General features: G+C 35.8%; 1 protein-coding gene and 3 gene segments (V, D, J or C); all 4 read left to right on the forward strand.

The window, feature by feature from the left end:
- Positions 1–2,486: 2,486 nt before the first annotated feature.
- Positions 2,487–3,497, forward strand: LOC127501321 (T cell receptor alpha variable 3-like). The segment is given in 2 exon segments: positions 2,487–2,553; positions 2,645–3,497. Coding segments are annotated over 2 exon segments (399 nt in total).
- A 996-nt stretch (positions 3,498–4,493) lies between these two features.
- LOC127499181 (uncharacterized) lies at positions 4,494–9,224 on the forward strand. The gene is made up of 4 exons (XM_051869376.1): positions 4,494–5,025; positions 5,115–5,451; positions 6,278–6,407; positions 9,013–9,224. The coding sequence occupies exons 1-4, from the start codon at positions 4,986–4,988 to the stop codon at positions 9,193–9,195; spliced, it is 690 nt and encodes a 229-aa protein (XP_051725336.1). The 5' UTR covers positions 4,494–4,985; the 3' UTR covers positions 9,196–9,224.
- A 438-nt stretch (positions 9,225–9,662) lies between these two features.
- On the forward strand, positions 9,663–10,661 carry LOC127501258 (immunoglobulin heavy variable 3-30-like). The segment is given in 2 exon segments: positions 9,663–9,789; positions 9,969–10,661. Coding segments are annotated over 2 exon segments (441 nt in total).
- Positions 10,662–14,922: 4,261 nt separating this feature from the next.
- On the forward strand, positions 14,923–16,517 carry LOC127501292 (T cell receptor alpha variable 9-2-like). The segment is given in 2 exon segments: positions 14,923–15,339; positions 15,584–16,517. Coding segments are annotated over 2 exon segments (426 nt in total).
- The last annotated feature ends 43 nt before the right edge of the window (positions 16,518–16,560 follow it).

Genomic DNA, 16,560 nt, shown 5'->3' on the forward strand with positions numbered 1-16,560 from the left:
AAGAGATTAATAACTACCATTATTCATTTTAATTATTCTGATGTCTAATTAACACACCTACAAATGTACAAAACCATAGGGTAAAACCCATAGACACTTGTTCAATAGTTCTCAGTGAATCTGCATGATTCATGGGTTCACTTTATCATTGCCCTCTACCAGTGAACCATTGAAATTTCAAACTGTTTTGAAACGTTTTGAAACAGTGATGACGTAATGAAGTCTCGTTTACTAAAATCACGTGACTTTGGCAGTTTGATACACGCTCCGAATCACTGATTCGAAACAAAAGATTCATAAAGCTTCGGAGCTTCATGAAGCAGTGTTTCGAAATCGGCCATCACTAGTGTTTTGGAGCTGGTTGGAGCTAAACTCTGCAGGACAGTGGTACTCCAGGACCGAGTTTGGACACCCCTGCTCTATAAAGACTTACTTTTCCTGCAGTTCCTTGTCTGGTCTCATCTATGTGTATACCACCACATCTATGCGAAGCTATACAGACCTATGATGCTCACCTGAGAAACCTACCTGTTGTTCCTTACCTGTCATCATCTGTCTTCTGTTCCCTGCGTGTTCTCCCTGGATCCTCTGCTCAGCCATCACCGCCATCGCTACACCTGCACAAAGAACACTGCATTAACTTCAGCTAAGTCCACCAGCTTCATATTTCAGTTACTGTTTCCCTCACCTGTTTGTATCCTGCCCTGTTCACGAATTACCTGCAACAAAGAACTGTTTGTTTAATACTCACCTCATCTGTCCTCTTCTGTGTGTGTGACATATGGATTGTCATTCCACTTCCTGATATTCTAATTCAAATTCCAGTTCAGTTTCCAGTGGGATGTGACCAATTCAAATTCATGAAAGGGAGCCAGTTTTTTAAATTCTGAATTGTGTGTAATGCTGCTTGATATAATTTTTTTAATACAGAAAATAAGCACAATATACCTAATATTATGTTGGGATTTGGAAAATTAAATAACCAAAGTGAAAATTAATATTTTCAAACATAGTTTTGTAAATGCAGTGAAAACTAAAAGGCAAATTTCAGAATTTCAGTTTGCAGGACATTAATTTATTTCCTATATAAAACATATATTTCAAAATCACACATAAAACATTAATAGCACAGAGAAAACATTGAGTGTGATTGACTCTTTCTTCAGTTCCCCAAGTGTGAAATATAGACATGATGTTCTCAGAGAGGAGGGACTCAGAGTTCACAGATCTGACATGATCTAATCGTGTCTGAAAGAGACTGTGGATGAAACCATTCAGTCTGACTCTTCTCAGAGTGAACACTTGTACAATGAATCTTCTTTCAGTTATTCTGTTCTGTGCTTGTATGTTATTTGGTTAATTATTATAATATTTCTGTTAACTTTGTTTTTATTAAAAACCACCTCACTAAAAATGTACAAATGTATCTTTTCTGTTTCAGCTGCTGTATTTGGAAATGTCATCAAACCAAACAAAACAGATGTTTTTGCTGAGGAGGGTTCAAGTGTTACATTATCCTGTAGTTTTTCTGCTTCTGTAGGTACAGATTATCTCCACTGGTACCGTCAGTATGGAAGATCAAAACCTGAATTTCTTGTACTCACCTACAGTAATGCAAAAGAAGCTCTGGTGTCTAATGTAGATCCAAGATTTTCTGCTAACATTACAAGAAGGGAACATGTGGATCTGGAGATCTCCTCTGCTGCAGTATCAGACTGTGCTCTGAGGCCCACAGTCACAGGAAACACATCAGATCTATACAAAAACCTGTTACAATGAGAGAAACACAGAGATAGTGAAAATGAAGCAGTATAAAATATGTAATGAATCTAATGCTGTCATGTGTATGTTCTGTTTCGGTTCTGTTCTAGTTCCTGTTTCCTTTGTCCTCATTTCCCGTCTCTAGTTTGTTTCTATGGTTGTTAATTAGTTCCCCACACCTGTTCTGTTTCTACCTTGATGACCCAGTCTGTATATAAGCCCTGAGTTCTCCTTAGTTCTTTGTCCTGTATTGTTTATGGGAGAGTGCTTGTGTTCCTCTGTTATTTCTCCTGTGAACTCATGTGTTTGTTTTCTTTTGTAATAAAGTGTTTCTTTTGGATCCTCTGTCGTCGTGCAGTCATAAATACAAAAGTTATTAAAACAAAAATTCGATTCAAACAGCCAATTACAATGTGAATTTGTGTGGCAGTATGAATGATAAATTACATTAAATTCCTACAATACGCTCCTTTAGTTCACCAGTCCCTTTAGAATAGCCAGTAATTCAGAAAACAAGTATCTTTATTTACATTAAACTCTATCAGATGGCACTGTTTCAGCTATACAATACTTACTGTTAACCATTAGAGGGCAGTAGTTACTCAATATTACCTTTGACAATACTGCAGCTGTTATGGTTATCCACAAGCTCCTCCTTGGATCATCATTATAATAATAAAAGTAAGACTCTCATATTCATTGATTTATCTAGACCTGAATGTTTATTCAGCACAGACACAGCCATGTCACACAAGTTGAGGAATATATTTCTCTTCATTCTATTCATTCTTGGTATGAATTTTCATTTATACAGCTACATATTCATGCAATTTGGTCATATTTTGTATCATACTGTACATTAAATATTCTTAAACCTTTACAGAGTGCAGATCAGAGGACACAGTTGATCAGCCAGACAAACATGTGACTGAAGCTGAAGGAAGATCAGTGACATTACAGTGTAAATATAAAACAGATTCACCACGAGAAGATTTATTCTGGTACATCCAGAGAGCAAATGACTTTCCTAAATACATCCTGAGAAGGGACAAGTTTGGAACTGGAGAAAATGGCACTGAGTTCCAGGAGAGATTTCACTCTGAACTTTCATCAAATTCAGTTCCTCTGATGATCAAGGATCTGCGTGTGTCTGACTCTGCTGTGTACTACTGTGCTCTGAAGCCCACAGTCACAGGAAACACTGTAACACTGTACAAAAACCTGTTACAATGAGAGACAAGAGAGAAATGCAGAGACACAGAAATTGACCATGAGAAAAAAGCTGTAACTGCCAATTGCAACAATATGTATGTGAGAGAAATAATGGAAATAGGTTGTTACCAAAATCAAAATGTAGACAAATCATTTAATCAGCTCATTGTAAAAATGATTACAAAAAAATACTAAAAATAAACAAAATACTAAATTGAGTGAATCTTTGGCAATATAAAGATGAAGCACATTAAAACCCTTCAATACTGTCTTACTGTCCTATTGACAAATCAATTTAGAATATCCTGTAATTCAAGAAATTTGAGAAAAAAAAAAAAAAAAAACATTAAAATAACAATAATAATGATTCTCATGTGTAATATAAAGCACATACATTCATATGGAGCTCTTTCTTGTTCTAAATTAAGTCAAGTGAAAGTGACAGGTGAAGGCCAAATATGGTAAACCATACTTAGAGTTTGTGCATTTAACCCATCCAAGTTAGTGCACACAAATTAGGAGTAATGAACAAACACACACACACACACACACACACACACACACACACACACACAGAGCAGTGGGCAGCCATTTTTGGTGAGGCACCTGGGGAATGATTGGGAATTAGGTCCTTGCTCAAGGATACCTTAGTCATTTTTTGCCAGAACTGAGAATCGAAACAACAACCTTCAGGTTACCAGTCTGACTCTCTAACCATTAGGCCACGACTGCCCCAATCATGGTTATATAATATATACAAAATAGTTAGCTAAATAATGATATAACTAGAAAGTAAATATTCTTCATATTTCCATCAGTCAATATTTTCATGTTCATGAGAATTGAGAGGAAATTATACAGACTAAAAAATACAAAGTCATCTAGTATTTAAGCCATGCCTTTATAAAGCAGGAAGTTCCTGTGTGTGTTTGTGACTGATCTGCAGTGACTTACAGCTCAAGCACTGAGAGCCTCAACAGAGAACTGATCTGATCTGATTCAACATGGACACATGCTTCATACTTATTCTCATTGTGGGAACAGGTACTTTTAATTGTATTGATTTTTCAATGAAAAAAGGAAGAAAGAAAACCCCTCAAACCCCAATGGCCTTGTGATTTAATTTTTTTGTATTTTTGTAAAATGTGCTGTGAATGTGCTGTGAAGTATTATTTTGCCAGCTTTCACAAATCAAAAATCCATGTGCTTGTTGACAGGTTTGGTGACTGGAGACAACATTGAGCCAGATAAAGAGAGAGAAAAAAACACTAAAGAAACAGAAACTGTCAAGCTGAGCTGCTCATATAGTACAAATAGTGAATTTGTTCGGCTTTACTGGTACAGACAATATCCAAACAAAGAACCTCAGTATTTATTATTCAAAAATGCACGGTCAGCAGCTGCTTATGAACGCACCTCTGATGATCGGTTTCAGTCGACTACATCACGAACATCCACTGAACTCACTATTACTGATGTACGTCTGTCAGATTCAGCTCTCTATTATTGTGCTCTAAGAGTTGAAGCTCAGTGATACAAAACATGAAACACGTCGTACAAAAACCTGAAGTTCTTTTCACCTTGAACCGATCTAGTGAAAACCACATTCAAAACCACAATCTATCCAGCCCCAAATGTAATAAAATATGTGGTAACACCTGTGTGAGGCTGAATTAGGCCTGTTAAAAAAAAAAAACTTTAGAAACATTAATATATTCAGAAATCACGTGCCATGTGGTTCCTCAGTGCACAAATACACATCTTAATTTCTACTCCTTTAATTACTACATTTCAATCATTATCATTATGACTAAAGAGATTACTTTGACAAATCTTTTATTTATATTTAGTTTACATAATCATATTTCTTCTGTTTTCCAGGTGTGAAATGTAAAACTTGGCCATGATGTTTCTCAGAGAGGAGGGACTACACAGATCTGACACAATCTGATCACTTCAGTTAGAAACAATTCAGTCTGAATCATCTTAAAGTGAACACAGCGCACTGCACAATGGAGATTTATTCAGTTATTCTCTTCTACAGTCTGGCGTGTATGTATGATTGTTATATGTATTATCTATTGTTAATAATGAGTTTAATTAAAACAAATCTAATGTACCTTTTCCGTTTTCTTTTTCAGCTGCTGTCTCTGGAAACATCACACCGAACAAAACAGAGCTTTTTGCTGAGGAGGGTTCAAATGTTACATTATCCTGTAGTTATTCCTCTGCAGATTATCTATTCTGGTACCGTCAGTATCCCGGATCAGCTCCTGAATTTCTTGTGCTCCTCTATGATGGTACAACAACCACCGAAACGTCTGATGTAGATCCAAGACTGTCTGTTAAACTCACTAAATGGGAACAAACTCATGTGTATCTGGAGATCTCCTCTGCTGCAGTATCAGACTCTGCTCTGTATTACTGTGCTCTGAGGCCCACAGTCACAGGAAACACATCAGATCTATACAAAAACCTGTGACACAGTGAGAGAGAGCAAGAAGAGCTGATACAGAGAGTCAAACAGTCTTAAACTGACAATGATATTACATCCATACAATATACAGTACTGTCCTTCACGTTTCATGCACTCTATTTTTTCCAAGTAATTTAATAAATTCTGACACATAAAAACTGTTAAATGATAATCACATTGTACAGGCACATTTCTGCCACAGGGCTGCAGTGTTGTCAAATGTTCTTTAGAAACAGCAGCTGCACTGTTAATGTAATATAAATAAAAACATAATAGAATATAAAACATTCACAACATTTCAGGCAATACACATATTTCATGTTGTCTATATCTCGGATGGACAGAAAAGAAATTTTGAAAAGAAAATGTTATACTAAAATTGTTGTAAAAGACAGACAGACAGACATCATGTGACAGTGAGCAGGAAGTTCATGGGTGTCTTTATGTCCTTCAGTGTCTCATAGTGCAGAACATCGAAAGTCTCAACAAAGAACTGCTGATCTGATTCAACATGGACAGATGCTTTCTGCTCATTGTAATTATGGGAATAGGTACAGTAATTATTAAAACAAAACAATAAAACAATGATTTAATCTTATTTTACTAATTTTTACTGTTTGCACTGTGTCATGTGTTTGCAGTGTTTTTGGTCAGCCTTGCTATGACAAATAATTTTTTGTTATTCTGCTTATTGTTCACAGGTTTGGTGTCTGGGGACAATATTGAGCCAGATAAAGACAAAAATGTTATCACTAAAGACAGAGAAACTGTCAAGCTGAGCTGCTCATATAGTACAACCAGCTATGATGTTTATCTTTACTGGTACAGACAATATCCCAACAAAGAACCTCAATATTTATTACACAAATTTGCACGATCACAGAGTGCTGCAGACACCTCTGATGATCGGTTTCAGTCGACTACATCAGGAACATCCACTGAACTCACTATTACTGATGTACGTCTGTCAGATTCCGCTCTCTATTATTGTGCTCTAAGAGTTGGAGCCCAGTGATACAAAACATGAAACACGTCGTACAAAAACCTGAAGCTCTTTTCACTTTGAACCGATCTAGTGAAAACCACAATCAAAACCACAATCTATCCAGCCCCAAATGTAATAAAATATGTGGTAACACCTGTGCGAAGTAGATTATTTAAGGCATAAAAGAAAAACAGAAACATCAAAACATTAAAGGCATAAAAACATTAAAGGGATAGTTCACCCATAAATGAAAATTTGATGTCTATCTGCTTATCCAAGATGTAGGTGACTTTGTTTCTTCAGTAGAACACAAATGATGAGTTTTAACAACCGTTGTAGTCTGTCAATTGTATAATGCTTGTCAATGGGAACTCAGTCTATAAGAGTCAAAAAAACATGCACAGACAAATCCAAATTAAACCCTGCGGCTCGTGACGACACATTGATGTCCTAAGACACGAAACGATCAGTTTGTGCGAGAAACCGAACAGTATTTATATCATTTTTTACCTCTAATACACCACTATGTCCAACTGCCATGGCATCCGGTGCGTAAGGTGTTTACGCGCTCTGGCGTAGTTTAAAGGATTAGTCCACTTTTAAATAAAATTTTCCTGATAATTTACTCACCCCCATGTCATCCAAGATGTTTGTGTCTTAAGGCTCTTGATGAAAACATTCCAGGATTATTCTCCTACAAGACAGGACTTGAACTCAGACTGCCCAAAGCACAAGGGTACTATATGTCATTGTGCTGTCCACTAGGCTATTGGCATTAGCTAACCAGCCTCAGTTTGATAATTACTAGAACCTTATTGTGTGAGATCCATGAGGGGGACAGAATGTGACGACAGAAATCCAGCTGTCGGAATCCGATTCCCCACCAATATGATGAGAGATGTTGATGTAGTGACTTAAAAGATGCTGATTCTATTCTGTGTGTGAATTGAGCTTAACCAGCATCAGTTTATAGATTTATTTATTTTGGCGTTTTTGCCTTTTACAAAGCCATCTTTCACATGGCTTTACAATTTCAAAGACAATGTAGATACAATATCTTATATTTCCATTTACATCAAGGGTATATGTTACATTAATTACAGTGTATGTTGTTAATCCTGAAACAGTAAAATAAAGGGTGAAAATATTCCTGTCACTTTGTACAGAATGAGAATATTTTAAATACAATCATACATGTTTAAGTGTCTGAAGTGTAGATTATCAATAATTTCATATATTGACTTTGGCAACAGTGTTCTGTCATATGCTGCATGAATAATGAATGAAAAATTGACTTGTAATTGTAAAATCTATTTACAATAATATAATAATAATAATAATAATAATACATTTTATTTCTAATGCGCTTTTCTTAAACTCAAAGCGCTACATCACAATTATAAAATAACAAAATTGACAGTACAATAAAACAAATCACAGTCAATTACAATAAGCAGCTCTAAAAAGATGAGTCTTTAAAGAGTTATTGAAGCAGTCCAGTGTTGGAGAGTCTCTAATCACAGATGGTAATGCATAGCACAAAAGTGGAGCTGAAACAGAGAAAGCTCGACCACCCATAGACTTTAATTTATATACTGGCTGCTGAAGGATACATGACCCAGAAGCGGAGAGAACGGACTGGAGTGTATAGGAATGGAGTGAATATCCTGAAGAGGGCAGTGTAGATGCTTAAAATCTGTTATTTTAAATCTGTTTAACCTCCCCTCCCTGTTATACACCATCCTCATTCTTACTGACACAACTGACTGAATTACTCTCTTTTTCTCCTGTTTCAGTCACCACATAAAATATGATAATTCTTAGGTTGTTGAACTTGTTCATTTTTGCATCAGTTTATCATGGTAAGTGGGGGAATTTTCTTATTCAAACAGTTTTAAACCTTAATTTTTACAGTTTATCATTACATTTTAACGTGTTTACAGAGTGTCGTGGAGAAGAGAGTGTTGATCAGCCAGATAAACACATGGCCGAATTTGAAGGAAGATCAGTATCAATACAATGCAAATTTAAAACAGCTTCACCGCAACCACAACTTTTCTGGTACATCCAGAGAGCAAATGACTTTCCTAAATATATCCTGAGGAGAAACAAATATGGAGGAGAAGATAATGATCCTCAGTTTCTGGAGAGATTTCACTCTAAAGTGTCATCAGATTCAGTTCCTCTGACAGTCCAGGACCTGCGTGTGTCTGACTCTGCTGTGTACTACTGTGCTCTGAACCCCACTGTGACTCAAACACACTCAACACTCACACAAAAACAGAGGAAGTGCTCAATGATATGAAAAGGTGTAAATCCACATGCTATTGACTTCTGTCCCATGACAATAACATGCATACTATATAATTTAACTGTGCAAAGTGCATGTGCATGGCATGTCAATGTAGTATTTGGTTTTTGACTGTGTGTATATATGAGGGGGTTTTGGCATCAAACTTACAGAGGATGAAAGAGGAGGCGTTTAACATCTCAGATGATCTTGTTACATTTGCTAGACTGTCACAACGCTCAGTCCTGCTGCAGTGAACACACACATGTACAATGATACTTCATTCAGTCATTCTCTACTAAGACCAGAAAAGAAAAACAAGATACAAAAGAGATCAACCGTGTGGATCTGGAGATCTCCTCTGCTGCAGTATCAGACTCTGCTCTGTATTATTGTGCTCTGAGGCCCACAGTCACAGGAAACACTGTAACACTGTACAAAAACCTGACACAGCTGAAGATGTACAAATAATTTCCTTCCATAAATCTATCTGAATTAAAGGTAGCTTATGATTTTACTCTATAACTACATGAGGGTGAAAACTATCAGCAGTGGCATGATAGATTATGAATTTTGTTTTAAAATTAACTTCATGGTATTAACTCAATACATACATATTGTGCTCTTATGATGTTCTGACTAATTGTTGTTTTAAATACAATTTAACTTGCTTTTTTGTATCTGAGCTGTGGTGACTTTACAGGACCATAAAGTGAATACCTAGTACCATAAACTGTATTCCTATTCATGCTGTATGCATGTCTAAACAAAGCCTCTCTGCCGATAATTACAGGTTTATGAGATTTATAATAATTACAGGTTTACATGTTAGTAAGTAACCACAAGAGGGTGCTATAAACTACAGTATATGAATAGTGATGACACTGTGGACTATGAAACAGATCTGATCTGCTCTTTCATTTAGATCTCTGGAAGAGGGAGGGTTTAAAGCATTGACATCTGATGTGATCTTGATAAGTGTCTGTAAGAGAAGTCTGTTCAACAGATCATAAGGAACAAACACAATGATACTCCATTCTTTTATTCTGCTTTCTGCACTTGCATGTAAGTATTAAAATATTTTGAGTATTGCATGTATGTATTCTGAGCAGCCAGAATTGCTAATTTCTGCTCAAAATCAAGTATTGTACATTGTACACTATACTGTATTTTGTGTTTGTACATCTAAAATGACTGATTTATTTTAAACATCAGTTCATTAAAGATTTGATCTACTTTTGCAGATGCAACATATGGAAATGAAATTAAACCAACCAAAACAGAGGATTTTGCTGTCGATGGTTCAAGTGTTAAATTATCCTGCAGTTATTCATCTGCATATAATCTTCACTGGTACCGTCAGTATCCCGGATCAGCTCCTGAATTCCTTGTGCTCATCTCAGACAGTGAAAAAAAAGCTAAGGAGTCTGATGTAGATTCCAGATTCACTGCTGAGATCAGAAAAGAAAAAGAAAACTATGTGGATCTGGAGATCTCCTCTGCTGCAGTATCAGACTCTGCTCTGTATTACTGTGCTCTGGTGCCCACAGTGACAGGAAACACAAGAACACTGCACAAGAACCTGCTTCTGCTCAGAGTGAGGAATCAATGGGCTTTTACAGTTCAGGAGAAATGGGACCATTAATCTTGAATTTTACCCAGAGTATACCAAGTAGCATCTTGCCCATTCAAAGAAGCCACGTGCAATTTTGAGCATTTTGAAATGCAAATGCATTATTATTATAAGTTAAAAAGTGTCTAGAACATGGTGGAAATCACCTACATGCATGTACAAAAAGTGTCCAATATAAAATCAATTCACACCTTCAGAAATAATTACCCACCCTCATAAATCTTTTTGTTTTTATGTTGTTTCTTATAACATCAGTTACTATTATCACAATTAGTTTGGCTTATTAAAATGAATCAAAATCTGCTAAAGAGGTAAAAATGGAACAACAGCTTTAAAAAGGGATTTTTCATTATTATTTACAACAGGATCTGCATTTTCTTAATTTTAAATCAAATATTTTGTTATAAGAGACAATAAAAAACAAGTTTTTGCATCAAAACCACTTCGTTCCTGGTAAAAAAAAAAGAAAGAAAGAACCTGCGTTTCAAAAGTCATTTATTTAAGCCACAAAATAAACTAAATTCCGTAAAAAATAAGTATAATGAACTACGTAAAAAAAGCATTTTGAACGTCTCCAGCATGTTTTATAATTACCCAAAAATCAAACATGGTTCACCCCTCACGCACATTATCATGTCCGTCAAAAACTCTAGGCTGCTGTCTGTTAGTTGGAATATTAGAACTAAAACATTGAGTTAACATAACACATTACCTTACAATCCATCTGTTTTCAAATCCATCCAAATCAATATCACAACATCGATGTCTGTCAAAAAATAATGTGCACAATACACCGTATTTATGAGAAGCAGAGGTCCAGCGAGTACACACATTTCCTGGAAAACCCTCACTACTGGATGTTTTGAATGCGCTGGACAGAACGATCAGTGTATGACATCAAAGTACCACGAGAGCGATTAGAGAGCAGATATCTCCGTATATGCTTTTGAATCGCTCTCTCTGTACTTTGGTGTCATATACAGATCGGTCTGTCCAGCGCCGCTTCAAGTCGAACACACCTATTATCGTGTTTAGTTTCTAGTCTTTCTAGTTTTTATTGTCTGTATTTGATTGTGTTCGAATCATTCATTAGTTGTCGTTTCCCATTGGTTCTCACCTGTTCCCTGTTTTTTTGATTGCCATCCTCCTGTGTATATTAGCCCTCTGTGTCTTGAGTTCATTGTCTTGTGTTAAAGTTACATTATGTGTATGCTGTCGATCTTTGTGTTTATATTATTATTGTTCATCCTGTATCACACATCATCCTTAGATTTAACAACATACAACCCGTGACACATGACTTTTTTGAAAAGTTTCTGGATGGTGAAGGCAATTATAAAATAAAATATGGCCAGATTTACTAAACAGGGCAAATTAGTGTGAGACCGCAATCCCAAAAAAGTGCAGATGGGAGGGGAAATTTTATGGGTCATTTATTGCCAGTGCACAAATTAAAGAACACAGATGCAGCCAATTCAAGCACAAACTGGGTTGAGATATGCTTTTTTCGGCATTAAATATTAGTCCAAATGCGAGTATATTAACAACTGCAAACCTTAGTAAATCATGTTGCATGATTTATTTAAATATTCTTCCCCCATAAATATTGCATCTGAAAGGAAAACTCCTACAAATACATATGCACTGACTGAGGTCAGCCGTAAAAATAACTCTCCATGCCTTTTCATCGCTAATTTTTCACTGCATGTCTTTAGTAAATCCCGACCGTTTTTAACAGGTTTTTGCACTGATGCAAGCTGTTAGTAAATCTGGCCCTGAGGCTTCATATCAAAAAGTGTGTCCTCTGTTTGTCCACTGCTACAAAATGTAAACATAATGTGGTCATGTGTTAGAAATACATAATTTCACCACTGGGGGGCAGCATCACTTAAAGTGTCATCAGCAGTGTGCCATGTGAGGACCTAGAGCTACTTGAAGACTTGAAATATCAAGAGAAGAGCAGCAGAGAGGAAACAGAGAGCTTCAGTAAAGAAACAGAGACACATTCATTGAATATATGTTAAAATAATCTCTTCATCTCAGCAATGCAAAAACTGATTATTATTACTCTTTTCTTCATAACACGGGACTTTGGTAAGAAAGACAATCAATTATACTTCAGTATCTGTTTTAGTCACAGTACTCAATGTATGTAAATTATAAATAGTTTTATATATATTTTTCAGTGTGCTGGGGACAAGACAGTGCTGAACAGCCTTACAGAGAAATGACTGCAAATGAACAAGATCAAGTTACTCTCCTGTGCAATTATTCTACCACAGCTACAAATGCTTATCTCTTCTGGTACAAACAGCTACCAAACAAATCACAACATTCATTCTGAGTGAATTTTCCTTTGGGACAGGAACTACAGAGCCTGATTTTAAGAAGAGATTTTCTGCAACATTGGACTCCACATCAAGATCATTTCCTCTGATGATCCAGGATGTGTGTGTGTCTGACTCTGCTGTGTACTACTGTGCTCTGAGGCCTACTGTGACTCAAACACACTCAACACAAACATGAAATACAGTAGATGATAACTTGTGTTCAAAACTGCCTTCATTCTCTGCAGTGAATCTGGGATTCAGATTTTAACTAAATATTGAAATAAAGTATTCAAGCTTTGGAAACAAAACGAGAAGTTTTTTGACAAAAATATTTAAGATTCAGGACATTTTTAAGTCACTAATCAAATTTGTGATATTGATCTTGTTAACTATTATCATTATACTCTTTTTCTGTTTAATTCTGCTCTTACCCCTCTCTTCTTAATAACATTTTTAAGTAAAAACAAACATCCTCATTAAATTCAAAATTATTTTCCCTTTTCAAGACATTCAAAGTCTGAGTTATATTTCTACTGGTAGAGGTGTGGCTCTACTGTGATCCTGTCGAACTCTTCAGAGTCTGTTACAGAGCTCAGTTCAGCTGCATCAGTGAACACAGACAATGGTGCTCCTCTCTGTTATTCTGCTCTTTGTCTTTGCATGTAAGTATTTCATTTTATTGTACTGCATATAAATATTCCAAACAACCACAATGTCAGGAATTTTAATTAAGGCAGTATTCATGACATTGAAAAACTGCAAATCACACTTTTCGTGATTCATTCTAAATTAAAAAAAATCATAAAGGATTAAAAGCTGTTTTACTGTTGCAGGTGCTACATGTGGAAATGAAATTAGACCAACCAAAACTGAAGAGTTTGCTGTTGAGGGTTCAAATGTTACATTATCCTGCAGTTATTCATCTGCACAAACTTTATTCTGGTACCGTCAGTATCCCGGATCAGCTCCTGAATTTCTTGTGCTCATCTATGATGGTACAACAACCACCGAAACGTCTGATGTAGATCCAAGACTGTCTGTTAAACTCACTAAATGGGAACAAACTCATGTGGATCTGGAGATCTCCTCTGCTGCAGTATCAGACTCTGCTCTGTATTACTGTGCTCTGAGGCCCACAGTCACAGGAAACACTGTAACACTGTACAAAAACCTGCTTGTGCAAAAAATTAAACTATGGTGTTTCACAGTTCAGGAGAAATGAGACCCTTAAATCTTGAATTATACACAGACCCCTCTGGTGTAGAAGCATCTTGCCCATTCAAAGCAACCACATGAAATACAAATGCATGATTATTGTAGGTAGAAAAGTGTTAGTTTACTCATTCACATGTACAAATGTGGTCAATACACAATCAAGGCACAAATTCTTCAGATAACTTTTACTTTAACACCGCAAAGGAAAAACAACAACAAAACAGAGTAAATGGCTTTAGAATATACACACAGAATTATGAGTAGAGGGGATCAAGCATGTGTTCAAAAACATTTTAGGCAAATCCTAATTTTAAGAAGAATTGTTCAAAATAACACATTTTAAGTAATTTCAAACATTTTTCCACAAGGGGTCAGCATTGCTCTCTTCGTGTATGAGTAGATCATGTGACATGATACAAACATTTAGAGTCTTTAAGAGCACCTTTGAGTGAATTTCAGTTCTTTACCTCACAGAACAACTATGTTTAGCTGGGCTTTGATTTCCCTGTATCTCATAGCAGCACATTATGATGGTAAGCACATTTTTTCTGTTTCTGTACATTTAACAGAACAAGGTTTACTTACGTTTAGGTTATTAAATGTTTAAGTTTACTCTGCAAATAATTCACATTAATGACATACTTTTTTTCAGTGTCTTTGGGACAGGACAGAGTTGAACAGTCTTCAAGAGAAATGACTGCAAGTGAAGGAGAACAAGTTATTTTAAGTGTAATTATACTACAAGTGATAGAAGTCCATATCTCTTCTGGTACAAACAGCTACCAAACAAATCACCAACATTCATTCTAAATAAATACACAGTCGGTGAAGGAACTACTGAGCCTGATTTTAAGAAGAGATTTTCTGCAACATTGGACTCCACATCAAGATTAGTTCCTCTGATGATCCAGGATGTGTGTGTGTCTGACTCTGCTGTGTACTACTGTGCTCTGAGGCCCACTGTGACTCAAACACACTCAATACTCACACAAAAACAGAGGAAGTGCTCAATTATATGAAAAGGTGTAAATCCACATGCTATTGACTTCTGTCCGACAACAATAACATGCACACTGTATCATTTTAAAAAATAATTTAAGAATTTTAATTTATTTAGAGCTGTACATTTCATCCTCATCACTATACATTTTAGTTTTACATAAGGTGCTACATATGTGCTAAAATTATCTTTATTTTTTTCGGTGAACCTGCATAAAAATGATTATTTCTTGACCAGCATGAGTAGTTATCACATTTATTAATTTAAATGAAATGTTTGGGTTTAAACTGTGTATATATGAGAGGATGAAAGAGGAGGAGTTTAACATCTCAGATGATCTTGTTACATTTGACTGTCACAAAGCTCAGTCCTGCTGCAGTGAACACACACATGTACAATGATACTTCATTCAGTCATTCTGCTCTCTGCCTTGGCATGTAAGTGCATTTGTGTATGTTTTGCATGCATGTGCATTTCCAATTATAGAATATAATATTTTGTCAAGTACTTTTCTCATTTTAAATGCTAAATAAGCTTTATTTATTTATTTAATAAATCCACAGTGACATTAAAGTTTAATATAATTGTTAACTAGTAATAATTGATTCAAATTACTGCAATCAATCAATTTCAAAACTAAAACTATTTGAGCATTAAAAGTTGATATTTTGCTCTTTTCAGGTGTGAGTTTTGGAGATGAAATCACACAAGACAGCACTGAAGAGTCTGCTGCAGAGGGTTCAACTGTTACATTATCCTGCAGTTATTCATCTGCAAATTCACTTCTCTGGTACCGTCAGTATCCTGGATCAGCTCCTCAATTTCTTGTGCTTATAATAGAGGGTGTGAAAGAGACCAAGACAGAGACATCGGAGGTAGATCCCAGATTCTCTACTAAGATCAGAAAAGAAAAACAAGCCACAAAAGAGATCAAACGTGTGGATCTGGAGATCTCCTCTGCTGCAGTATCAGACTCTGCTCTGTATTACTGTGCTCTGAGGCCCACAGTCACAGGAAACACATCAACACTGTACAAAAACCTGACACAGCTGAAGGTGTACTACTAATTTCCTGTCATATAATCTATCTTAATTAAAGGTAGATTATGAATTCATAATGTATAAATATGTGAAGGTGAAAAGTGCTGCAGTGACATGATAGATTAGATAGATTTTTTTTTTTTTTTTTAAGTTAACTTAATGCTTTTACTGCTCTTCGTACACACTGTACTCTTAGGATGTTCTGCAAACCACTGAATGATTGTTGTTTTAAATAGAATTTAACTTGCTTTTTGTGTCTAAGCTGTGGCGACTATACAAGACCATACAATTAATACCTGATTTATAAATCTACAGTACTATAACAACCAAAGTTTGAGGAATTAATCAACATCACATTCTGTTTGTGCTCTGAGGATTTTTCTTGTACATGTTAGTAAGTAACCACAAGAGGGTGCTATAAACTACAGTATATGAATAGTGATGACACTGTGGACTATGAAACAGATCTGATCTGTTCTTTCATTTAGATCTCTGGAAGAGGGAGGGTTTAAAGCATTGACATCAGATGTGATCTTGATAAGTGTCTGTAAGAGAAGTCTGTTCAACAGATCATAAGGAACAAACACAATGATACTCCATTCTTTTATTCTGCTTTCT

This window comes from Ctenopharyngodon idella, chromosome 2 (genome assembly GCF_019924925.1).
Source record: "Ctenopharyngodon idella isolate HZGC_01 chromosome 2, HZGC01, whole genome shotgun sequence".
Taxonomy (NCBI): domain Eukaryota; kingdom Metazoa; phylum Chordata; class Actinopteri; order Cypriniformes; family Xenocyprididae; genus Ctenopharyngodon; species Ctenopharyngodon idella.

Bases quoted from the DNA above. Each gene is read 5' to 3' on its own strand.
- LOC127499181 (XM_051869376.1), top strand. From the start codon at position 4,986: ATGGAGATTTATTCAGTTATTCTCTTCTACAGTCTGGCGT. The intron at 5,452-6,277 runs GTGACACAGTGA...TTACTGGTACAG, and splicing joins TCAGATCTATACAAAAACCT to ACAATATCCCAACAAAGAAC. The intron at 6,408-9,012 runs GTACGTCTGTCA...TACTTCATTCAG, and splicing joins CTGAACTCACTATTACTGAT to TCATTCTCTACTAAGACCAG.